The 27,440-nt window shown below is 26.6% G+C and overlaps 1 protein-coding gene across 4 annotated transcripts; it reads left to right on the top strand.

Moving 5' to 3' along the window:
* The first annotated feature begins 27 nt into the window (after positions 1-27).
* LOC107455362 (MFS-type transporter SLC18B1) lies at positions 28-27,149 on the top strand. 4 transcript variants are annotated; one of them, XM_016072893.4, is made up of 15 exons: positions 28-168; positions 3,899-4,665; positions 6,207-6,302; positions 8,125-8,198; positions 9,159-9,306; positions 10,615-10,683; positions 13,979-14,069; positions 15,676-15,824; positions 16,754-16,852; positions 17,975-18,066; positions 19,843-19,938; positions 20,020-20,094; positions 21,804-21,897; positions 23,390-23,602; positions 26,285-27,149. In XM_016072893.4, the coding sequence occupies exons 2-14, from the start codon at positions 3,919-3,921 to the stop codon at positions 23,600-23,602; spliced, it is 2,043 nt and encodes a 680-aa protein (XP_015928379.1). In that variant the 5' UTR covers positions 28-168; positions 3,899-3,918; the 3' UTR covers positions 26,285-27,149. The 4 variants fall into 4 exon arrangements, with proteins under 4 accessions (XP_015928379.1, XP_015928378.1, XP_042897059.1 ...); XM_016072892.3 differs by lacking the exon at positions 28-168 and adding an exon at positions 217-336; XM_043041125.2 differs by lacking the exon at positions 28-168 and adding an exon at positions 374-483.
* The last annotated feature ends 291 nt before the right edge of the window (positions 27,150-27,440 follow it).

Genomic DNA, 27,440 nt, shown 5'->3' with positions numbered 1-27,440 from the left:
TATGAGGAAAACGAAACTAATTAAGATGAAAATAAAAGTTTCAGTTAGTAAAAATTTTTTCCAAAAACACACAAATACTTATTATATACCATAAATCTATTCTTCCTTAATCACATCCATCTAAAAAAGAGTTACTTATTTCTTAATCCGTCTTGATTGTCACCAAGTGTAAGTTTCCTTATTTATTTGATTCCTTACGTAGTAAACAATCTAATTATAGCTACTATTTGGCTACATTTACTATTTAATTTCTTTTCTGTCTCCCATTGAAATTGTATGTTTTTATAGAGTTCATTGTCAATGTCAATTAAGCCGAAAGAATTATCGACATGCTGTGTAAGTAATGTCTTTTTTTAAACATCACGCATCACGAGAAACAGTACTGAAAATTTTATTTTTGCGAAGATTGAGTAGTATTATTTGCGGTTTATGTAACTGGTATTTCAAACCTGTAGACCCTTTTTTCTTGGCTGTCATAATATCGTAAGTATAAATTAATAGGCAGCATTATTGCGGTGAATCATAACTAAATGGTCTCTGACTAAAAGATAGAAGTAAACAAATGTAAATTTGTACTAAGAGTAGTGAATAATAATGTGAGTTTCAGAGGAATTTTTTTTATTGTGTTGCTCTTTTGAGAATAGTTTTTATTTACTTGATTGCTAAACAGTTTCTTATAGTTTTCAAATCGTATCTAGCGTTGAAATTTCTATTTCCTTACGAAATTTGTAATTTTTAATATGTTAGTTATTTGGTAATTTTATTTAATAAAAGAATTAAAACAATAGCAACACTTTCGATGTAATAAAAAATACAATAAAATAAAAATTATTAACATTGTAACATTTACTAAAATTATTAACATTGTTTTTTAGATCTAAGAAAATTTTGTTGTCATAATTATTCTACACTTATTAAGTACTTATGTAGATTAAATTTCGACATTCGCTTAAAAAATTAAAACTTTTGAACAAAACTAAAGCTTACCTTTCTTAATTAAATGGGTATTTTTTATTATTGCTCAATGAATTTAAATTGCATGGATTTTTTTTATTTTATATCTTTGTTAAAAATTATGAACTTGCAGTTTGTTTTCTTTTAAATGGTTTCTAGTTATTTGATGAAGACTTTCTAAAATTTGATTGCAGTTTGAAAACTTTGATTTCCATGGATCACATATTTTCCAATCTGGTTGATTTGAACATAATTCTGAGGAAGTAATAATTAAATTAAAAAATCATGATTGATTAACCCTTCATCATACACTTTACTGATCCAATTTATAATTATTAATTCTATTAGAAATTACTATTAATGTTTTTATTGCACTTTTTTTAATGTTTAATTTTCTTTTAAATTTTTATGTGTCATTTCAAAACGTTGTAAACACATAAAAATTTAGATATATTTAGTTCAAAATAATTTTAAAATTGTTGAACAAAAAGCATTTTTTGACCTTCTACTAGTGGATTTCCTTGGTTTCATATGAATCCTAAGATTAATTATTAGTTTCTTATTAAGTACCATATATAGTTATAGTTATCTCAGTTTAAATAAATTGATACTTTTCAGTAAGCTAATGTAAAAAGTACTGATATATTAAGTAAAGTTATAAAGTTAATTAAGTATTATTGTAAAGAGTTCACTTATTTTATGTTTCAAGTAGTAAAACTTTCCATCAAAATTATCATGTTTGTGAAATGTCATATGAAATGGATTTTGCTTCTTGAATTAAATCTAGNATGGAAAATACAGAAAGCATTTTAAAAGATACTTATTTTGTTAGATTAAACAAAAAACTGTTATTAAGTAAATGTAGTTATACTTTAGTAAAGTGTACAAGCATTCTTGTCCATGTCTCAAATCTAAAAAAATATTATTTTTTTAAATAAAACTCAGGTGATCATTATTTACCCCAGAAACAGAGTGATCGTGAATTACCCCAGGTCACCCTAATTATTAGTTTCTTATTAAGTACCATATATAGTAATAGTTATCTCAGTTTAAATAAATTGATACTTTTCAGTAAGCTACTGTAAAAAGTACTGATATATTAAGTAAAGTTATAAAGTTAATTAAGTATTATTGTAAAGAGTTCACTTATTTTATGTTTCAAGTAGTAAAACTTTCCATCAAAATTATCATGTTTGTCAAATGTCATATCAAATGGATTTTGCTTCTTGAATTAAATCTAGAAATAACATTTTTAAACTAGAGGTCAACCCATAGTAGCAAAAACATATCATTTCAATAGCTTTAGTTTTATTTATTTTTTTACACTCTGGTGTATGTTTCTTACTAACTTTATTTTTCTACTATTTTCAAAGGTTCTGAAGACATCTATAAAAATTAGTAATTCAATTGGAGCAAACACCTGTTGAGAAATTTTGAAACTGCTCTTGTTTAACTTGAGACGGTTATTGATGAATTCGGCTCTTTGAAAATGTATAATTATTCCATTTGAGATTAATCATACATTTTTATTTTGGACTAAAGATGCAAGTTCTGTAAATTAAATAAAACAAATATTAAAACTGAATATAAACTAAATTTTGTCCATTGATTTAGTGAAATATTATTTTTCATGCACAATTTTTTTTTTGTGTCTTATAATTAATGTAATTTAAGCATATTTCAAGGAATATAATACTGAATTTTATAAATTTTCAATGTTTGACCTAAAATAAACTAACTTTTTAGTGTAAAAATTATTTTTATTATTTCTGACTAGTAACATTAATATAACATTAAGCACAGTGCATTGGTTTTTTCTACTATTTACTTAGCAGATAGTTAAGATTAGTAAATTAAAATTTTTGAATAAAAAATTCATTAAGTTTTAGATACCTAATATTTAACATATTAATCTCTGTATTAGAAAACCTGAATAAAAGAAATTTTTGGAGAGTTTTTTTAATAGTGTTGAAATTTGGTGTTTTAATTGATGGTTTTTTGCATGAAATAATTTGATTTTCGTTTTGAATAGACCAAATGGACACAGTTTTTGTAAGCCAGTTTTTCAAAGAAACATTTATGCACATTTTTTAATTATATAATTTTATTTGCTTGTCTCTGATAATCTAAAATATCAATTATATATAATTATATCTTAAAATATATAACTATAATCAGTTATATATAAATATATCTTACAGTTTCTAGGAATAAGGTTTTAAAAATTTGAATTTATTTGTGTACTGACTCTAAAATTAGTTTATATACCAAGAGTGATATTTTGTTTTCTGACAAGAACTTATTGCACCCTCTTAAGGAACTTTAATTTGCAAATTGTTAATTTTTTATGAAATTATAATGCATTTTTTTCAAAAGTTTTCAAATTTCTTCTTATTCATCCTTTTTACATTCAAAATTCAATTTTTCAAGAATAATTTTAAAAAAAAATTGTGATCTTTCTAATTATTTTACTATAATTTTATATGTATTATCTCTAAATAATTATTTTATATCTAAATCCTTGTTTTATATAAGACTCTTTTGTTCAGGTGAATTTCACTCATATTTGCTTAAAGCTTATCTAGATTTTGTGTGTTATTTAATTTCTTTATAATTTACCTGCTTGTCATTCTGCCTATTATTATCTTTGTAGAGATAAGATATTTTGCTTTCGTTCTCTGAACTCAACTCTCTTGTTTGAATTCTTTCTTATCAGAGGGCAATCTTTGGAAAACATAAAATGTAAAATGCTCTGGCTCATTATTTTGAAATATGAATACTTGATAAAGTTATTCTTTTCATTATATATAAATAAAATTAATAGTTAGATGATTAAATTTAAGAAAATATTTATTTTAACTATTGAAGTTTCAAGTATTAATAGTGTAAATAAAATTTAAATTCATTTTCACATGAATTAAATGTGATAATTTTTATTTTCTAGCTGTGCTAAATTTCCTCATAATGAAGCAACCTAATTCAGAAAAGGAAGCAGCAAATGAAGAAAGTGATGAACAGGATAAAATATCTTCCAGTAATTTGGAAAGTCCAATGTATGAAAATTTTCATCATTCGGATGAACAAAGGCTTATCAATGATGATGAGAAATCTTTTGAAAATCAAGTGCATTCATCTCTTCCAAAGAACTTCAATGGTTACCACGAATCTCCAAGAAGTCAACTTGCTAAATATGTTCCGAAATCACCTCTCAAACTTGATGCGTTGTACGATGGCTTAGTTGACAGCAGGGTATTTATAGCACCTCAAAATGGGAACAGAAGCTTCCATGTCTCGCTTTCAGTTGATGATGATGATGATAGTGACGATGATGAGCAGATATATTCAAAAAGTGCTGATTATAGTGAAGAAACCATTAATTCCCTGCATCAAAACTGCTCAATGATACGCAGTGTCTCCGAAGATATATTACGTCGTCGGCCTGACATGGAGAGAAGGTTATCGATGGTATCATCCAGTAAAGGTAGACTTGCTGCAATACCAAGGCTCCACCCTAAGGAAAAACATTTAGCTCCTTCAACTGGAGCTTTAAACAAATCTAGTATTCCTCCAGCTCCAAGCACAGATGAAGAAGAACTTATAGAAAAAGCACCGTTCCCCAGAGACAAAATCCTTGTAGTTATGTGTTTATGTTTAGTGGATTTTACTGCTTATTTGAGTATGTCAATTATAGCTCCATTTTTTCCTCGTGAGGTAAGTACTTTTGTGATAGTTTTTCTCACACAAAGAATTTTTATAACTGATTTTTTAAAATCAATCTATGTTTAATTTTTTTAATGCTATTAAAAACTAATTAAATTCTATTACTAATAGTTTATAATTATTAGTGTGTATCAGGCATCATTATCTATAATTACCTTCAAGACTTAATTTGTATAGGAACACAGCTCCTTTGTATTTTTTTTTCAATTAATTTTTATGTTTTAGGATAGAATACGGGGGAGTTTATCAATATTGCGAAATAAAGATCAATATAAAGACCCACCAATATAAAGATCTGAAAAACTAAACTCAGTGGCGCGACAGCTCATAAAGGGCCAAGGCCTACTGTGCCCATCTCAGTTTTCTTGACCTTGGGCTCTGGGGTGCAGGAGCAGATGTTCCGGTCAAGTGGTCAGCCGAACGCAGAACCCCCAGTGTTTAGTTCCCAAGCATGCTTGGTACTCATTTATCGACCCACTGAAGGGATGAAAGGCTGAGTCAACCTTGCCCGGCCCGAGGATTGAACCAGAGACCTGTGGCACGATAGCGCGAAGCACTACCGCTCAGCCACTGGGCGTCATAATTTCTTATCATTATTATCTATAATTACCTTCAAGGCTTAATTTGTATAGGAACACAGCTCCTTTGTATATTTTTTTCAATGAATTTTTATGTATTGGGATAGAACACGGAGGAGCTTATCAATATTGCTAAATAAAGATCAATGTAAAGACCCACCAATATAAAAATCTGAAAGCAGTGCTTTTATTTCTTGTTTCTGGGGTTCCAATTGATGAACTAAATTTAGTTATTGCTTAACTATTTCTAAGTTATTGTTAATGTAAGGTTTAAATTTTTTAAAATTCAACTTCGACCTATAAAATAATTATAACTATAAAATGAAATGTTTAAACAAAAGCTAATCTTATTGTGTTTAGAAACATAAACAGAAAAAGATAACCATTCATTGTCATGGTTATGGCAAATCATATCAAACTGCTTCTTCGTTTGCCAAGGAAATAAGCATGCATGATAGTTAGCATTTCAGAAATAGAATTTTCTTGATTTTTGGTTTTATTTATAATAATTTCTTTGCCTAAAATGCTCCCACTTTTTAAAATTAAAATTTTTTTTTATTTATTATTATTTATAAATTGAGTTATTTAAAAAAAAAAATACTGATATATTATAAGTCTGAAGCCTAAGACATTAATTATCTATCAGAATGAGCAAACTTGTTCAAAACTTTCCCCGATGATGTTATCTAGTGACTTGGTGATGTAGTTTTGTAAATTATTGGATTATTTTAAAAGTGGCAAGTTTTAAGAATAAATGGGTTGGCAAAATTTCATTTGCATTATTATAAAAATTTGTAAAAATGTCACTCAAAGCATTTCTGTAGCTGAATATGTAATAAGATATAATAATATTTATCAATAGCTTGCAATTTCATGTAATTTGAATATCCTTTTCATGATCAAAATGTGTCTCTTATTACTGTAAAATTTTTTATTTTTTCTTATATTTCTCAGGCATCAAACAAAGGAATGCGAGAGGCTGTATCTGGGTTCGTCTTTAGCATTTATGCCCTATTAATAATGTTAACGTCTCCATTTTTCGGTAAAATGGTAAGCATATATATTTATTTTATTTAATTTCATGAATGTATCGTAATATTAGTGTAATAATAATTAATTAACTGAGCAACTTTTAATAAAAATAGCATTAGTAATTTTATTTTTTTGCTCCCTGTATTATCATTAGCAGGGAAGGTATGGGGTTACCTTTAATATACAGTTGGACAGAAGAAAATTTATTATTAAAATATTTCCGCCAAGGTTACATGATTTTGTACTAGACTGACTTAAATAGATTAAACTTTTAAATGTTCTCTCTGTTACTGTGTTTTTTTTTCCACCTTTTTTTTTCCATTTTTTGTTGGTAACTTTACATTTGAAATCGCTTTTGTTTCTTCTCATTTAGGTCTGGCAAATCATGAAAATAGATGTCAGTTTATGAGAGCTTGAAACATGCTGACTGTTATTTTCAATTTGTATATTTTTGAAGCGAATCAAGTTTTTAATCAAATAATAGATGAAACTCTGTTTTTTCAGTTGATTTTAGTATGAGGCATTTTTACAAAGAAAATCCTACCTTTCCTAATTAATGTCGTTACCTAATTATAGTTAGAAAAGATGACGAAATTTTGAGCTTTTAAAATCAATCGATATGGAGTTATGGTTTTATTATTTGTTTAATTATTACTGAATCAGTTACTAATTGTCTCCTTATTTTTTTTTAATAGTGAAACACATAATTTTTATATATCTTTAAAAAAAAAGATTTACATTAATCTTAATAATAAAACTCAGTGGCGCGCCAGCCCATGGAAAGCCAAGGCCTACTGTGTCCGCCTCAATTTTCTTGACCTTTTGGGCTCTGAGGTGCAAGAGCAGATGTTCCGATTGAGTGGTCAGCCCAACGCGGAACCCCCAGTGTTTAGCTTCCAAGCATGCTTAGTGCTCATTTTATCGATCCACTGAAGGGATGAAAAGCTGAGTCAACCTTGCCCGACCCAAGGATCGAACCAGGGACCTGTGGCACGACAGCGTGAAGCGCTACAGCCCAGCCACTGGGCATCAATCTTAATCATGGCCCACATAATTGAAAATTCTCCTGTTACCCCAGAAATTAAGAAGCTCTAAGTCCCAATGGCTTGTAACTTTCAAAAGTCTAGCGTTGATAATTACTGGTTCAGCTAGAAACACCTATAAAACCATTTTCCTCTGCTCAATTAAATACTCAGAAGGTGATTTTTTTATATTATCATCACATGCCTCTTTCTAGTTTTTTTAAAATTTTATTTATTTTATTTTTGCTGATGAGTGAAAAACCATTGTCTTCCAGGGAAGTGCCAGGCAATGGCTTTTATCTAATTAATTATCTAACAACTTAGCTTACTTGAAGGTCGCATGTGTTAAATTTCTTCCTATTTTCATTCCATTAATTTTAAACTATAATTGTGTATCATGACAGTTGATTATAATAATATATCATGTTTATCTTAAATCACATCAATTAATTCTATATTTTTAATAAAATTAGTTATATTGCATAACAAAATTATCCAATTTTATTGTGCCTTAATAATAATTAACATCCTACTGAAGCTTTTTCCCCTTTTTCCAAGATAGACGTTTATATAATGGCATACATTTTAAAGCAACACAAATTTAGATATTTTATATTGTAGTACATAATATAAAAAATTTGTTTTTTGTTAATAAACATGTTTATGTTAGTTTATCGACCTTTGGTATAAGATTTCCTCTCTCTATGTAATTATCTTTAGCCAGTTCATGAAGTACTGTAGTAAAGATGTTTTACTGTATATTTTGAATATTTAGGATAATTTATTGACGCTTTATTACACTTTCATACTTTTTCCAGCTTCCCTATGTTGGTGCAAAATTTATGCTCTTTTCCGGTGTTGCCTTTTGTGGTACAACTAACATATTATTTGGGTAAGTAATTCTTCGTACAATAGAAATTTAAATTTTTATATACACTTATTNATATATATATATATAGTGGTAACAAGAGTACAAAGGATAAAAAGAAGAATTAAAGTGTCATTTCATCCTATGTTTATAGTTTTTGCATGAATGTATATTTCACTGTGTTATGTAGGACCCAATCATTTTTATGGGTTTTGTTAGAGCATCAAAATGATCCAGCATTAAATGATCGTTAAAATGGTCACGCTAACAAGGAATACGGTAAATGCCCCAGAAATTATTCTATTATACAACATTTAGCGTCAGTGAGACCTTGGCTACATTGGACAAACTAGATGTACACTATAAAATTTAGGCTAGACTTTAGAAAACTATGATATTTCACTTATCAAGAGTATGAGAAATTATCAATTACAGCACTTTGTTAGAATCTTGGGCATAAATTCAATTTTGACAATACTAAAATTAGTAATTTCAGCATAATTGATTTAGATATCGGTAGAGTATATTGATTTCAAAAATCCTTGTTTTATAAATATAGTTTTATTCTTATATGATCTTTTGCATAAATGAATGTTAACTACTAATGGATATCTGGCTAACTTAGCTGTTACCACCAAATAATAGGAATTGTTAACCAGATATTGAAATTTGTTACTAAATAATGAAAATATGAGCATGTTTTAGACGCATCCCTAGGCTAAACTTATCTAATTGTCATCAAAGTGGAACAATTTTAAATTTAATAAATATGTTTTGTACTTCTTATAAAAGTTACTTTTTAAATAATTTTTTTTAATTAAAACAATAATACAAACAATTTTTATACATTTTAAAAGTTTTTGTATGAAGTTTCAAATTAAAACGATTCTTCTTAAAAAGATGTGTATATATAAGCATGTGTATAAGCTGTATATGTTTTTTTAAAGAATTTTTTTTTAAAAACCTGCTTTCTTTTTTTTTTAGTTTATTAGATCTGGTTGATGGAACTGTGGAATTCACAGCATTATGTTTTATTGTACGCGCATTTGAAGCGATTGGAGCTGCTGCATTTTGTACTGCCTCAATGACAATATTAATTGACCAATTTCCTGACCATATCAGCACTATTTTCGTAAATATTTATTAAATAAATTTTCAAAAAATAATTTTTTTCATTTTTCAATTACATCATTTTAAGTTTATTCATTGCTATGTAATGCTTAAACAATTATACCTAAACACAGTGATGTATGAGAGAAGTTTTTGTAAATTCTATCTTTTTTTATTATTATTTTCGTAGTTTTTTATAAAGATAATTTATTTGAATTTAAATTAATTTGCTTCATTTGTTAGAAACATGAAATGAATAGCATTAGTAAAAAATTTCTATTAAAAAAGGAATATAGAAATATATAAATTAATTGAATTTTCTGTAAAAATATTTTTCATAATTTATTGATGATGATAACTTGAAACCATTATTTATTCATTTTTTGTTTTTGTTTAATAAGAAAAATGACTTGTTTATTCTCAACTATAGTTCATTTTTCTTGTTTTGTGAGCTGCAAAGATTAAAAGAACTTTTTCTACACTCACATGTTTGTCTTACATCTCATTATAATTTTTCTCATGTGAATCTAATACAATATTCAAGTAAGAGAGTTTTATTCTTACAACAATATTTGTTTTAAATTTTTTTTAAATTAAATAATTTATTAACTTCAATGTTTCATTTTATTTATTTTTACTTAGATTATTAGGTTTGGTAATTTCTGATTTATTGACAGCTAAGCAAAATCTTGGTGGATAGTGCAAATCTAAGTATAACAATTAACTAAGGGGGAAAAGAGAAAAGTTAGAGATTTTTCCAATTTATTTCCACCTAGTCAACATTATGTCTGTCTACCAGCAGCTTATTCACTTGTCTGTTTCTACTTTTAAACTAGATGTTTACCTTTCCATGTAAGCCTTAGGTTTATGCTCTTTAAGTAGCTGCAATTTCCACAATTAATAATGAAAATTAAGCTTCTTTTCCTTTTAGAAGTTGAATTTAGTTGAATAAACCAAAATTCAAATATTTAATTATGAAAAGAACTCATATAACTACTGTATTTACTTATGTGAGAAATGCATTGATTTGTGGTAATATTTATAATTTACTAATGTTATAAGAGAAAACTTTTATTATAATTTTATATTTAATAAAAGTTGTATAGCAGCTTAAAAGCTAGTAAATTATTATATTTTAAATTATTCTTGTATTTTATTCCAATAATAAAGATCATAATATCAGATTTCTGATCCTTAGATTAACCACCAGAAGGAAATAGATGTCTTATGCCAATCTTGACAAATTTACAATTTTACTTAGAGATGTTTAGCTTTAAAAGTAAAATTGACTTTTTAAGTTATTTAAACTTTGCTTTTTTTCTTTCCTTAGGGTCTTGTTGAAACAAGCATGGGAATTGGTATGAGTGTAGGACCTGCAATCGGAGGGGCACTTTATGCTGTAAGTTTATTTTCATAAACAGATTTTTATTTGCTTATATGTAACTCTCTTAGTAAATAGAAAAAAAAATATTTTTGAAAGTTTAGAAGGGTTAAAAGGGTTAACTGATTTCTGTAAAATTCTGAACTTTGGATTTCCTGAAATTTCCGTATTGCGGTTAGTGAAAAATTCAGATTTTTTTCTGGAGCACAATCATCTCTGCATACAGCCCCAAGATAATAAATTGCTTCAAGTAACTAATTCTATTTTATATTTATTAAAAAACAAATATAAAATAGAATTAGTTACTTGAAGCAATTTATTATCTTGGGGCTGTATACAGAGATGATTGTGGTCTGGAAAAAATCTGAATTTTTCTCTAACCGCAATCCGGAAATTTCAGGAAATTCAAAGCTCAGAATTTTACAGAAATCATCGATAACATTTATGTATAAAAATTCTTGTATATGTTATTTAAAAATATTAGAACTAGAATTTATGCTTGGCATCTCTTTCATTTGTAAATATTTTTTCTGGTAGAATAATAAATGTGATTAGAGATAAAAGTAAACTAAATACGTAATTATTAATTTAAATTACGCTGCATATAATTAATATAGAATTTCACGTTGTGAAAATATCAATGATTTAAATTTATAAAGATATTAATTTTTTTAAATGCGTCATTAATGATTTTACTGAGGAAATTTTCAGGATTTTTTAATTGGGCTCACAATCACCCATGTGTATGTTTTTGCCCCTGTATTTTGTGTGAACGATTACTTGTGGTTATTTATATATTGTTGCAGTAACCTTTTAAACTATTTATTATAATCACTTATGCTATAAGTTTAACTTCTTAAACAGATTTGCACTTGCTTATAAATAACTGTCATAGTAAAATGTATGCACCATTTAGAAAAGTTTGGTTTTTAAAATTTATAAGGGTTAAACATTTAAACAAAATTAAATTAATTACTAGAGGCAATTTATTGTCTTAGTAGAATAGGTTTTTTGACCTGTATTCTGTGTGAGTGATTACTTGTACAGTGTTTTCACTACAGCGCGAGAATCTCGCATATTTTTTTCTTTTCTCGCATTAAAAAATTATTTCCGTGAGAAATTCGCGCATTCTATAAATCAATTTCAAAATTCGCGAATTTCTCACATTTTGGAAAAAGCTTCGAATTACGTCATTTAGAATAAAATCCGTTTCACTTTTCTTCCTGGATCTTCATTATTTTCAACACTTGCCCCGTTATCTAGCTTTCCTATTTACCAGTAGGTATTGTTCAGAACCTTTTCGAACAACAGAACACAACCCCTCCGAACCACGGAACCCCTTTTAGAATACATTTCTCTGCAGCCACGTGCTTACTGTAGGTATGGTTTTTCATGTAAGACGTTCAAATTTTTTTATGCACTTATGTAAGATGGACAAATACCTTGTAAAGGCAAAATCTTCTATGATGATGCAGCAAAAATATTCAATGCTTTAAAAAATAGAAGACGTTAAAAATGTATTATAATAAAAGAAATTTTTTTTCCAAGTCTATTTGTATTTTTTTCAGTTTTTAGAAATCTCACTTAACTTTCTGAAATCTCACCCTGTTTTTGAGAAAGGGTGAGAAATTCTCACCCATTTTTTTTCTATGATGAAAACACTGTTATTGATTAGAGTTACCCATTAAATTTAAGGCACTAAACTGTCGTCGTTAAGAACTGGGATTTGATCCCTAGTGGTTTCTTAAAGCCCACCCAGCTTCAGATCGATAGGTACCAGCTTTTCTAAGAGTAAACACAGGCTGTGTATAATGCTGACTATATTGCTACAATCCTACCACAAAATTGTGGAGCCTTAACATCCGTGACCCCTCTGCCTCACAACGGGCTGTTGCGGACATGCTTTACTTTACTTTTACCTTTTAAATTATTTATTATAATCATTTATGTTACTTATTAACTTAGATTTTTTTTTTGCAATTAATGCTCTTCAAAGTAAGGTCTTGCATGAAACCTTACATTTTGAGAAAAAATCAAAAATTTCATCAAGCACTTTGTTTTTTCCTTTTTCAAAATTATTGAATCATCTCTTCAAATTGATAGATAACAAGATGTCTTGCTTATGAAGTTAGAAATTTTTCACATTGAAGGTTATACAGCTTGTAAAAAATGTTGCGATAGAGATTTAATGTATGTTTGGCACATCATAGAAATGAAATCATTATCAAAAATGTCTGTGTGTGCACTTCTAAAATTGATTTGGCACCCAATCCATCGAGCTTTGATATTTTTTCTACGGAATCTCAAAGCTATTCAGTATCATTACCAGTGTATGTGGTGGTATCATTAGCTAGATTATGCAGTGTTATATGGTGGCAAGATTTGTCTGCTTTTCTGCTACTGCAAAAAAATAAAATAAAAAATTGTTGGTTTTGACTGTATTTTGTTATCAGCTATCGTACATCTGCTACTATTTTTTGGCTACTTTTCAGGTCATGGAATGCTATGTTATTCTCAGTTCTTTACATTAGAATTTTTTTTATCGCCTAAAAGTTTGTTTATCTGCACATATGACTCGTCTAAAAAAATTTTTAAATATTTTTGAAACATCTTGTATTTTAGCAAACAATGTTTGAAAATGTTAAAGAAAAATAGCTATGTTAAAAAAAATAGCTATAAAAATTTGGATCACTTAATAAACTAGACTGTATTTTGAAAATAGTTTTTTTTCTCTTTTGTGTCCTTGTTTTTTGTCAAAAAATCAATAAATTTTTTTAAAAAAAAAGACTAAATTGATGATAATTTCACAAATTGATTTATAATAAATAAATTTTTTTAATGCTCAAGCTAAAGCATTGTATGATAGCATTGCATAGTTAATTTATTTAATCCTAGATAACTAAACATTCGTCTAATAAACTACCTATTTTCATTAAATTTAGGATTTAAACTGTTATAACGCTGAACATCTTCAAAAATTGAAAGAAATGTTAAATTTTATCACTTAACTGTGTTTTAATAAAAATTTAAGAGTGCTTCCCTTGACATTAATAAAGGAAAAATATAAATCAGATTTTTAATTTGTAGTCTGTGAGTCAAATGATTATTGAAGAATGACACTGATTTAAATTAAGTAATTTAGGTTTAATCTTAGTACTACATGTTTCCATAATTCAAAAAAAAAAATATTTTTTTAAGAGCTCGATTAGTATTTTTTATGTTTAGTTTATAATTGCAATAACTTTAAATCTTTTTAATGCTGTTTAACTTAACAATTTCTTTAATTAATTTGAGTTTTATTTTTGCAATGTAGGCTGGTGGATTTACCCTGCCATTTTATGCCCTTGGTGGTTTTGTCTTATTCACTGTACCAATCATGTATTTGTTATTGCTCAAAACACCAGGTATTGAAATAGAAAATCTGTACCTATATTGTATTGAAAAAATTATTAATATATTGTATTGTGTGTTTTATGATGTCTTCAAAAATTATACATTTTGTGCTGCAACTAACGAAACATTTATCATAGACCAATGAAATTGAAAATTCAACTGATTTGTTTCGATCTTATTTATGGATTTAACTACTTCCTTCTATGGAGTGGATTTTCTTTGCTGGTTCATGCAGCTAACTGTAAACATCACAAAATAAATAAAAATAATTAAATAAGTAAAAATAAATAAATAAATAAAAAAATAAATATAAATAAATAAATAAAAATAAATAGTAAAAATAAATAAATAAATAAATAAAAATAAATAAATAAATAAAAATAAATAAATAAAAGTAAATAAAAATAATTAAATAAATTAAATTAAAAAATGAAATAAATCATAACTTTAAAATGGTAAAAAACAATTTTAACCAATTAGTAATGACTTTTAATTGTTAAAATTGATAATTTATAATCTGTTTGCAACCAATAATATTCATCTGGATGGTAAGCTATCTCAAGCCCTAAATTTTAATTTTTATATCTTTTTTTTTAGAATATCTCTTTTGTGCAATAAAAAGTTTTGTTTACACGCAACTACAGTATAATGTCTGGATATTTTAGTAAAATGCTCAATTATTTAGTAAAATTTAACCTGTTATTTTTTGAAAATTCAAAACTGAATTTTTTTTTCTGATTAATGGTTCCTAGAAAATTCAAATTAATAGAATATTTTTTTAAAAAACAAATGTATCTATAATTGTGCATGAAGCACGAAGGGCAACTTTCAATATTTGTCATCAAGATTTCCTAAGATAAAAGATTTTTGCACAAATCCAATCTTGTGTTAAATTTACTGATAAATTACTAACTAATCTAATACAGCCTTTTCTTTTCTTTGATCAAACAGACTACTCATAATTTATAATTAATGAATCTATTTGTTCTTTCATGGGAGTTTATGAACAAGATATTTTTCTTTAGCAGATGCAATTAATTTTTCTTCAAATGTTGCACCCATCTTGTGTACAGTTTGATTATATAAATATTATCTTTCAAGTTCAGCTTATGCACTCAGCTAACTTTACAGCTACACTTATATTGTTTTCTTAACCATTTTGTGATATTTTTCATAAGGCTTTATTTTTGTCATTTTTTATATTAGGCCGCTCAAGAATGCTGTTTTTTCTGCCTGTTTAAAAATGTAATTAAAGCTGCATTTAACAATGCTGCTTTATATAAATATATATATATATATTANATCACTTTTAACTAGTAAAAAAATAACTAATTATCTAAAAGAAAATGAATTCTGAAATGAAGATACAGTTAAAGCTTTAAAGCATTATTGGTATACTGACTTATACCATTTTTATGCTGTTTATTTTACTTTTTTATCGTGTTAATAAGCATTAATATATTTAAAACAGTACTTTGTTTTCTACCGGATGTAGATTTTTAGTGTTAATATCAATTCAAGTGCTATTTGAACTTTTTTTTTTGCTGACAATATGGTTTGTTGTATGATGATGTAAATTATTTTGATGACGATTATTATTATTAAATATCATTTTAGATCCAAAATCTGTTATTGCATCCACTAATGAAGTTTCTTACTTAAAAATATTGTCTATGCCACACATACTTGTTATTTGCGTTTTGCTTGCAATGACATCTCAAATATTAGGATTTATAGATCCTACTTTAGAGCCTCACATGCGACAGGTAATATTTTATTCTTGTAATGTTGACGACTTTTCAAAGTCAAAAAAATTTAATAATTTTCATTAATTTAATATAGTTTTGTTTTTTACTTACATACATTTCTTTAAATATCTAACTGCTTATGAATTTCTTTAATAGTTTACACTCTTTTTTATTGTTGATGAAATTAAAAAATATATATTCATGAACATATATTCATGAACGTAAGTATATATATTCATGAACAGAAAAAGATGAATTGAAAAATCACTTTTAAATCTAATAGTTGTGTATTTCTTTAAATATTCTCTCAATGAAAATTAATCAGGTTTAGGTTATCGAAAGATAATTTTAGATAGATTTATTATTTATTTCTTTAAAGGATTTTTTTATAATGATGTCATAAAACTAAGAAGTGTATCGGAAATCTTGCAATTTGCCATTACCCAAATTAATGAAACTTTATTGCCAATTTTACTTGGATTACTGGGAATGTTTAATATTATAAAAAATTTAAAATTAAAATAAATAATGAGAATTTTAATATTATTTGTTTAAGGAAACTAAGACAAAATATCTTTATTGTTGACAATTAAGGAAAGAAAAAAAGTTTAGATTGTAAATTTAATTTTTATCAAGTACTTAATATTAAAATTATTTAACATTGATTAATTTTCTTAAGTATGCCATTTTATAAGTAAGAGAATTGTCAACCTATTCTAGGATACTGAAGAATGCAACATTAATAAAATCAAACATAAAAAAGGGAACTTTTTTTAAAACTCAATTATGGTTGAAGATTATTATAAATATTAACTTTTTATTTCGTAAATTATTTGTAAATGATGTGATTTGTATGATGCTTGAACATTCTCATACACCTTTGATCTAATATTAAAGAAAAAAATAAAATGTTTCAAATCTTTCTAATTTATAATTTTTTCCCCTAGTATGGTCTTGATGCAGGCTTAGTTGGTCTTCTCTTTCTTTTATTATCTGCTACCTATGGTATAGCTGCTCCTATTGTTGGCTGGCTTAGCAATAAATTTGTAAGTATAAATAAACTAAAATAGTTGTATATGTATTTGAAATGTTTCTGTAAGTTTACTTCTGGGTGCGTTTAAACTTATTTCTGAAATTTGATTAGTAGTTTACTCCTTAGCTAAAAATTGCTATAATAATCATAATTTATCTTCAAGATATCTTGAGTATAAATTACCACTATTATACATAATAAAATAACTTCCTGATCTATGCTAGATGGGATTTGTTGGCTATAATACATTAGTCTTGTTTTTTCAGCATGTTTCTGAAGTGAAATAACATGCACAATTAATAATAAATTTAAAAAATTCACAATTATTATCGCATAACTGACTAAGTAAGACTTGTAAGACTGATTATTATATATTTATTATTATATTTTTATTATTTTATTTATTTGATTTGTTTATCCACTTTATGAATTCTAAATATTTTAAAATTATTTGTTTTTCTAAGTTTTCAAAGGTTTTATTTAAAAAATCGTTTTTAAAAAAAACTTATTTCTTAGGCATATTAGAAAAAGTGAATGGTATTTTTGAGGAATTTGGTCATACCGTGATGTTGCCAGAATTTAAACATAAGTACATACCAACGTTATATTCATATGAGAACAATATTTCCTACTTTTATAATTTATTAGAATTTTATGTTTCAAAATTGTAAACCTATTTTTGAAAAAATCAATTTTTTTAGAAATGCTGCTTTTTGTATGAAGAATAATAAAATACTTGTTTCCTTTTTGAATAACCAATTTTGAATAACCAATTTTTTGTTTACTAATAAGCATGTATTTGATACTGCAAGAATTTTGCTTACTCTTTTGTATAAATACAATTATATTTAAGTACATTATAATTTGCACAAATAAATGTTTTTAAAATTACTGTTATTCAAAAGGTACTTTTACTTCTACCAACAAAAAACTGCACAAATTTTGCATTGCAAATAAAGTAATTTCTGAGAACTTTAATCATGAAAAAATAAAATGACTTTTAATTAAAAAAGTAAAATATCCTAACGATATTTAAAATGTTTTAATAGTTTTGAAATGCCTACTGTTCTCTTAGGCAGGAAATGCAAATTAAACTTCAATTTTGTGATTGATTGTACATATATTTTTTTTCTAGGAAAATAAATATCCTCTCATGCTTTCTGGTCTCCTTTTTATTACTGTGTCAATGCTCTTGTTGGGTCCCTCAGAAATCTTACCTATTCAAGGGTCTGTATTGATATTGTAGTTCAATATTGTTTATAATATAATATATTAAATATATATAATAATTTATCTTAACTTTCGAATCCTGTTCATATTTAATTCAGGTTATATAGTGGTTTTTAATATTTGCTTGTTAAAAAAGTTCTGCAAGCCTTGCAAAAATTTCAACTTTAATGAATTTTCATTTTGTGTTGTTGTTTTTTGATGTTCTTAGTTTAAACTTTCATCAGTTAAACTTTAGTTTGAATTCAAGTTTACATAATTATCTCATGAAATGCTAAAGAAAGAAAATCAAGATTCCGAACTTTGAAATGCTAAAATATTAAATTTGCTTTTTGTTTCCTAATTTAATAAAAAAAAAACCAAAACCTTCTTATCAAGATTTTAAGCATAATTAATTACAAATTTTTTGATCTTTGATTTTAATTATTCATTCACACATTTGTGGTGAAAATTTCTACATGAAAATTTCTACAGATAAGACTAGAAAATATCAAAACTGTGGCAACTGTCTTAATGTGGAACTGACACCATATCATGTTTTTAACTGCCCTGCAGTCGCTGCAGGCCTTCACCTTTTGAACTACCCCACAGAAGAGGATTTGTATTCTTTTAATGCCATAGAAATAACAAAAACTATTCAAGCACACCATGAAATATGATTCTATAGAGGATACGACACCAACCAACCAACCAACACATTTGTGGTGATAATTTGGGTGATGTGGAGTGGAATATTAAATTGTGAAATGTGTTGTGAATTTTTCAATGGTAGGGTTGCGAGTTTAAATTGACTACGAATATGTTTTCAAATAGTTAACATACAGCAGAAATATAAACATAAAGTTTGTCTAGAAATAAGAATCATAAGAAGTTCATTAATTTTACATAATTTTAATGTTGATTATTTTGTTGACTATTAAGCACTATTTTTTGCATGAATTTGACCACGTGGCAGAACATTAATAACAAATTAAGCAAGGAAATACAAATATTAATTTAGATAATTTAGAGTGATCACTATAACTGGACTGCTGTATGCTCACTATAACTGGATAACTGAACTGGTGTAGGGATACTAAAAAAAACGGAAAACTCTTAGAACTTATATTTTATTAAACTTATATTACTGAAAAAAGGGAAAAATCTTAAAACTTATATTTTATTATGGGCTCACTTCAATTTCCAAAAAAAAAAAGAATCCTTCCTACTCAGAAAGCAGAAGAGTGCAGTCAGGACAAATAAATATAAAATTCGTAGTAAAATTTGAATAAAAGAACGGGTTGTAGTGAGTGAGTTGTAGCAACACTTCACATTTGTAAGCTCTTAAATCGCAGACAGTGGTCTGATATACAGTCAGTGGTCTAATGTACAGACAGTAGTCTAATGTAATACACTTAAAAACATAAGAATTAAATTTTGATTAATTGGAATGAACCAGTTGAATAATTTTTAGGATATACACAGGTCAAAGATACATTAGTAGAATATTCAAACATATTTACTTGAGAAAATAAAATATTTTTTATGATATGAAAAAAATAATTTTTTTTTGTTCTTAAAAACATCTTACTTGTCTCATGTTAGTTTTTTTTATAATTTTGCAATTAATATGTATGAAAAAATTAAATAATTTTTTGATTTGAATTATGCATAAAACTAAACATGTTAGTTACTAAGAAATATTATAGTTAAAAATAAAGTTATAAAAAAATAAAGTTATGAAAAATAACTGAATTTTTGAATAATGTTTTCTATGTTCTGCTATTTGTCATTTAGGAGTCTTTGGTTGAGTATAGCTTCTTTAGGATTTTTAGGAATCTTCATTGCTGTTGCCCTGATTCCCACTTTTGAGAGCATGTTTATTGTATGCATGTAAGTTCAAATTTATACGCTTAGAAAATGAATTTTAGCATTTTTCTAAGCATTTTTAAATGTATTATTTTTTTTAACCAGGAATAATGGTTTCGAAGATGATATCAATACATACAGTGTTGTATCCGGTCTCTGGAATTCTGTGTATTCTTTAGGGTAAGCATAATGTATATTAAAACTGAGCAATGTCAATGTATCATAAAGTATCAATATTTTTCTGTGTCATAACTATATTTTATATATTACAATTTGTTTCCATAATATATTCCAGATACAGGGTCTTTTTATAAATAACGAGCATACAATAATATTGCAATCCATAGCGAATATGATAATGTAGCAATCATTATATAAACGTAATATGATAACATAGCAATAATAATCTGATACAATAATGTTGTGATACTTATTGGGTACTTTTTTTATTGTAATATTTATTAAATCTAATAATATTGTGGTGTTTATTGAATACTGTTATGTTGCAATAATTATCTAATACAACAATATCATAAGTGTGTTAATTTGACAGTTTACTATGAAAATTATTTGAGGCACTTATTAAGAAAATAATTAAAATTATCCAGTTTTAATTATCCAGTACTATTTTTGAATTATCCATGGTCAAATTAAGAGGAGCCCACTCTTTAATTTTCATATGCTTTTTCTTTAGTTTTTCAAATTTTATTTCCTTATTACCCTTATTTTCTTATTACCTCGAATTTTATTTTCTTTAAACCCCTAAAATTTCATACTATTCAATAGATTTTATTTTATAACAATAATGGTTGAAATCAAATGCAATTCTAGTTTATCATTATGACTCTCTGTTTAGAAGCAATATAATGATAACTTTTAATTAAAATAAGATACATTTGCTAAATATATATAAATTTTTAATTATTGTAAGCTTACAAAAAATTAGGATAACATAAAAAAATTTATATTGGTTTATGTATTCACATTAAGTCTAAAGATTTCAATTTGCTTGACAAACACTTAATATATCTAGCTAGGCAATGATTTCTTAGTATTTTAATATTTTTAAGTACAGAACCCGTTATCCGGAAATCAGAAAACCGGAAAACCAAAAAACCGGAACGAAATTCAATAAATTTTCCCGCCATTTAAAAAAAAAAATTTTTTTTTTCCTCATAAGATTTTAGGATTTTTCGTTCTTTTTTGAAAGATGTTTACCTTACCATCATTTTGGAAATAATTATTAGTGTATTACTTCATCGTTTTTTCTTCCTTTTAAGATTATTTCCAAATATTTATTTTTTTAAGTTGGGTTTAACAATAAAAAAACGGCTTTTTGTAGCGATTCAGAAAACCGGAAAAATTAGTTATCCGGAATAGCGAAGGTCCCGATCATTCCGGATAATCGGTTCCCTACTACTGTTATTCATGTTTAAATTTAGATCCTCTAAAAATTCTCTTTTAACTACTCTGATAGATTGGAAATTAATGCATCTACTAATTCTGATGATAACTAACTATTTTAATGATTGTTTTTAAACTTTCAATAAATGTAGAAGTTTTCTGAAACTGAAAGCTTTTATAATAAATGGTTGTGACTCTTGTATAGCACTTAAATTGGTTCACATACAAAGATGCATGTTTTTGAATACTACATCGTTGTTAATATATATTTTTTATGCATATGTGGGCAGTAAGTAACATCTTTGAAACACTTTCTATTTTAAACATGTATACTGTTTTTAAAATAAAAAGCCTATATTTTAAAAAGAGTCAATGCTATTGATCGTTATTATGTTTTAATTGTCATTATTATGTTTTTTTTTTGTTATTTGAATGTTAATGTTTTTTTTTTAGTAATATGTTTAAGATATTTTCTTCTCTTGCAGGGAGGTCACAGGACCTTCTCTTGGAGGTGTGTTATGTGACTTTTACTCTTTTCCACAAGCAGCTTCACTCATGGCTCTTTGCACATTACTCGCTGTAAGTATAAATGTTTATTTAGTTATTAGATTTTCTGTCTTTAAGTTTTCTTATTTTCAAATTATTGCTTTTTTTTACTCAAAGTGTTTGGATGTAACATGGAATCTAGAACATTTTGAAACTTTAATAGTTGTGCAAGTTTAAGACATAAAAAATCATGTTTTAAATTAAACTTATTTTTATATATCACATCTTAGTATAAAGTAATATTTATTAAAGTGTGTTTTACTTATATCTTTACTTCTCTTAGAAAATTGTTATCTCTTTTAGTAATATCTTCAATAATTTTGCAAGGAAAATTATTTATGTTCTTATTAACAGTGTCCAATTGTCGGCATTTTTACACCTTAAATACTCTCTTTTTACTCTAAAAAAATGTGTTTAATATATATATTTTTTAATTCATGAAATATTAGAATTGATTTTAAAACGTTTTAAATTTAAAATTAATAAATAGAAACTGTCTACTTATTGTTTCATAATTTAATTTCTAATTTGAATATTTTGTTTTGAAGCGAGAAACTCTATTTTCAAAACATGAATCAGATAATGCAATATATGCATTATATAGTGTTTTCATATAAATTAGCTGAAAAATATATATATGGAATGCAGATATTCAGTTTTTAAAAATATTCAAACATACAAAAAATTCTTTATGTATATTTGTATTATTTTGTTAAAAAATGAGCATATTAGAAATTAGCCTTAGAAATTAGTGTATTGATAAGTTAGTAATGTGAATATATTTGGATTTCCATATGATTGAGCAATAAACAGTTTTGTTTATCAATGTATAGTAATCCATATTCCATAATTTTTTTGACTTAAGCACATCTAGGACAAGAATCTAGGGTCCTTTCCTCTTCTATCATTCAAAGGAATATTATAATGTAAGGAAATTTTAAGGAGTTGGCTACTAGGTTGGTCATTTAAGGAGTTGGTCACATCAAAAGAAATAATAGTTTAAATAATTTCTGTAAGACTTATACTAAATCAATGACTAATTGTCAATTAAAGCTTCCAATTTTAAAAGAGCAAAATCATTTGATACTTGTTTTTGAGGTAATTTTTATTGAAAAAAATGAAACTATATGTATTTTGCTATACTGGAATGAACGTTTTAGTGTAGGCATAGTACTTAATATTAAAATTAATACTGTATGTATGGAATAGTAAACAAAATTTATTAGGGTTATTATAATAGAGAGTCCTACTAATGAGTGTAGACTGTACTTAACTTTTAATCACATTTTTTTATTAATATTTAATTTCTATTAAAATTTGATGTGATATGTGTGTTTAATATTTAAAAAGACTCTTATTGTTTGCTGTGATTTCAATATTATCATTAAATATTTTTGAATTCTGTACTAAGCACTTCACAATAATTATCTGCTATTGAATATTGTATATTTTTTATTGTTTTCCTTTGCTATTTTTTAACAGTTTACAGTTCTGTGTACTTATTTAAAAATTTCACTACTTTTAGTTTGCTCTTGGTTTAGTGGCCTGGTTAAATCCAAGGCATATATTTGGCTTATACAATGTTGTTGAAGATGCACCAAGAAAAATGAACTTAGCCCTCGCCTCTCATGCTCAAGAAGTTTCACGAGTACCTTCTCGTGAAGCATCACCTTTGCAAAATGCATATGTTCACACTTACGGCAGCCTTTCTGAAGATAAGAAAGATCCTATTGCTTAGGTAAGAAAATATTTTCCAAATAACATTTAATATTTTTTTTATGAAAATCTATTTATGTTTTACTTTTTGTAAAGATGAAAATATTAGCAGATTTTCAAAATAAACTGGCATCCATTGTATATGGCGTAACACATTTTTTTTAATGAATTTAAACTGTTAAACTTAAATTAGAGCTAATGTTAGAATAAAATTTGCAACACGCAAAATATTTTGGGTGCCTATGTGGCTCCCAAAATTGATAATTGATTTCAGAAATTGTAAAAAGGAAAATTGAAAATTCTCCTACTTTGAAGATTGAATTAATCCTATTAATAATATTTTTTTCTTGCCAACTTTTACGGATTATCTACAAAATTTACAGATTATCTAATTTTACTGACCTACTGATAGACCTGAAATTTATTGAGATTTTGAAACTTTCCTTCTCGATTTATATCTTTTTTATTTATGTTGTGCGATTAGATTTACGCATTTAGCTTTCTTGAAAACTTCTTCGGAGCGTAAATCCAAGATTGTCTGCGTTGCTGCTATGGAAACTAGTGAACCTACCACCTTGATCAAAGAGTTCCCGGAATAACCCCCGGCTGGCGCTACCATCGTTCTGATTTGAGTTCTGTTTTTTTTTGTTAAGTTGGTACATCTGTTGTTGATATTACCTCTAAATCTTAGCATCATAGCTCGACATTTGCGAAAGTTACGTAGCCAAGAGTACATCTATCTCTGTGTGTGTTGGAGATTTTTTACAATTTTAGAAATGGATTTAAATTTGCAACAGCGAAATTGCGCTAAATTTTGCATGAAAAACGGATTTAATGGTTCGCGAACGTTGCAAATGTTGATAAGTGTTTCGGCAACGATTCTCTGAAGAAAACGGTCGTTTACCAGTGGCACGAGCGGTTCAAAAGTGGTTGTGAGTCAATCGAAGATGATGAACGCTGTGGCAGACCATCGACATCGAAAACCGACGAAAGCATTGATAAAGTAAAAGAAATGTTGGTCAATAACCGCAAATTAACCATCACAGAGATATCGGAGAGCTTGAACATTGCCTATGGATCCGTCCAAGAAATTTTGGTAAATGATTTGGGTTTTGCGTGTAGTAGCAAAGTTGGTGCCAAAAGACCTCAATTTCGTGCAAAAAAGAGACTGTATTGACGTCGCAAAAGACATGATTTGCGAGGCTGAATCCGATCCCACATTCATCAAAAGGATCATTAATGGAGACGAGACGTGGGTTTATGAGTACGACATGCAATCCAGACATCAGACAAGTGAATTGCGTTCATCAAATGGTAATGGCGTTTATCAAAGTAAAAATCGCAGGATGCACTGATGGACATACCGAAAACCGAATATAAAAAATGTTTCGAGGATTGGATCAAGCACTGGCATAAGTGTGTTGCAGTCAATGGGGATTTCTTTGAAGGGGACAATATAGATTTAGATGAATAAACTTGTATTTTTAATTTTCTGAATAAATTCCGGGAACTTTTTGATCAAGGTGGTATTTCTAATAGTCAGAAAAGTATAATATGCACAGACGCTGTTCGCGGAATTTTTTTTAATATTACTAGAAAAGGAAAAAAAAAAAAATGGTCCAAATTTCCTAAGCCTAACCTCAAGTCAATCTGTTAGAAAATGATATGAGAATTTCTTTCCTTTCTTCACACAGCTGCAGTTTTTCCATGATTACGTAATAGCCTTTGATTTTCAAACTTTCTGAGGCGGGGATTAGTTTTTTTTCAATTTAATAAAATAAATAAATAAATAACTAGCATCATTCCTGTGACTTAAAAATTACACATCAGAATTTGTATTCACGTGATTTTAAAATCAAACATTAAAATTCGCATTCACGCCATTTTAAGTTCAAAGATCGAGATTCGATTTCACACTATTTTAAAATCAAACATCGAGATTCGTATCTATGCGATTTTAAAATCGTACATCGAGATTCGTAGTAACGCGATTTTAAAATTAAATATCGAGATTCGTATTAACGCGATTTTTAAATCCAACATAGAGATTCGTATTAACGCGATTTTTAAATCCAACATAGAGATTCGTACAAACGAGATTTAAAATCCAAACATAGATATTCGTATTCAATATATTTTAAAATTAAATATCAAGATTCGTATTCGCGTAATTTAAAAATCACATATTGAGGTTGAGATTCACACAATTTAAATAAAATCTTGCATCGATGTTTTTATTAAAACGTCAATAGCATTCTGTGAATGAATGTTTCATGCATACACTTTTTTCCCGCTCAAACTTTTCAATTATTTAAAAAGTGTTTTTGGATTTCAATTTTTAGCTTTTTTGTTTTTTTACCAAACTCACCCTATATTTAAAAACACAAACAATAAAAGAAAGGAATATATCGTTGAAATATGGAACGTTATTGATACTCTTTTGACAACATCAAGGGAAAGAGAAAATATTTTTAAACTATTTGAATCTATGAATACTCTGTTAAAGACACAACATATATTAATTTAAATTCTATGTTTCTTTCTTTATTTTTTATTATTTTATTTTTTTAAATTACTCTACACTTTTTATAAAGTAAAATAATCTATAAATTAAGTTAAATTATTTTAGTTCATTGAGCTTATAATGTTCAATTATTTCAATGCCTTAGTACTTCCTTCTTGTAATCCTGATTTCATTTTTCAGGAACTGTGATATAATTCTTGCATTATTCATGTCCTCTATTTGGAGATATGCAAGAAATCAGGATGTTTTTATTTTATCATCATATTTTTTTCTGAAAGATAAATAGCTCATTAAAACAAATTATATTAGTTTACTTTACTTAAGAGGTCTCTTCCCTTGTGGCCAAACTCAATGTCAATGGAGGTTGTCAGATGCTGGATGAAAATTTTAAAAAAGTTTTAATCATCTTTATTTAATTTTGAAGTTAAAATGATTATGTATATTCACTCTTCAAGATTCAACCCGGTCGCAAATGTGAACTATATTATTCTGTTATCAAAAGTTTAAGAACAAAGCAAATAAATGAATGCTAAGTAATCCAAAATGGTAAGGGAAGATGGCTCTTAAGTTCTATAATTCCTAAAAAATGGTATGTTGAACATGCTAATTCTTTCATTTGTATATTGAATAGTTTCATTTAAGTATTTTAAAGATACGTGTATGTAGCGGATATTGACGAACCACTACATAAACCAACCAAAGACTCTATGTTATTTAATTTTTAAATGTTATATATATTTAATGTTTTTATGTTTATTATATATTGTTTGTTTCATATTGTTGTATTGGTATGTTAATCATTAATTTCTTTTTAAAATCTTATCTTAAGTTACTAAGCAATATATAAATCTCTTTTTTCCTTTTATTTTAAATTGGTTTCTAAAGTTTTGATGTAACTAATAATTCACTGTTAATATAATTTTTTTATGTGTAATGATACTTAACTTCTTTATTATTGTATGTATGAAAAAAAAGTTGCAATGTTTATGATGTATAAAATATTCAAAATATGCATTATCACTGTATTTTGAGAAATAAAAGAAAAGGATGAAAAAAGTAATTGCTCATTAACTTCATCACGGTGCTTAAAAGAACCTGAAAAAGCTCATTTTGTTATAGTGACTAATAGAAGTAAGAGGATAATTTTTTATTGTTTTTAAATGTAATATTTAGAAATTTAAAAATTTGGTACTGGGAAAAAAAGCTTATAAAAATTATAGAATTACAATATTTTTCTTTTAATATCATTTATTTATCATATATCACTTAATAATTGTTTTGAAAAAGTCTTTTGAATTTAAATAAGAAAAGTTTCAGTGATTTCAGTACTGTATTT

This window comes from Parasteatoda tepidariorum, chromosome 9 (assembly GCF_043381705.1).
Source record: "Parasteatoda tepidariorum isolate YZ-2023 chromosome 9, CAS_Ptep_4.0, whole genome shotgun sequence".
Lineage (NCBI taxonomy): Eukaryota > Metazoa > Arthropoda > Arachnida > Araneae > Theridiidae > Parasteatoda > Parasteatoda tepidariorum.
Note: the sequence above shows the minus strand (reverse complement) of the source record. Positions and strands in the feature narration are given on the sequence as shown.

Coding starts and splice junctions, on each gene's coding strand:
- LOC107455362 (XM_016072892.3), top strand. Junction 15,825..16,753: donor TAGAGCCTCACATGCGACAG/GTAATATTTTAT, acceptor TTTTTCCCCTAG/TATGGTCTTGATGCAGGCTT. Junction 16,853..17,974: donor GCTGGCTTAGCAATAAATTT/GTAAGTATAAAT, acceptor TTTTTTTTCTAG/GAAAATAAATATCCTCTCAT.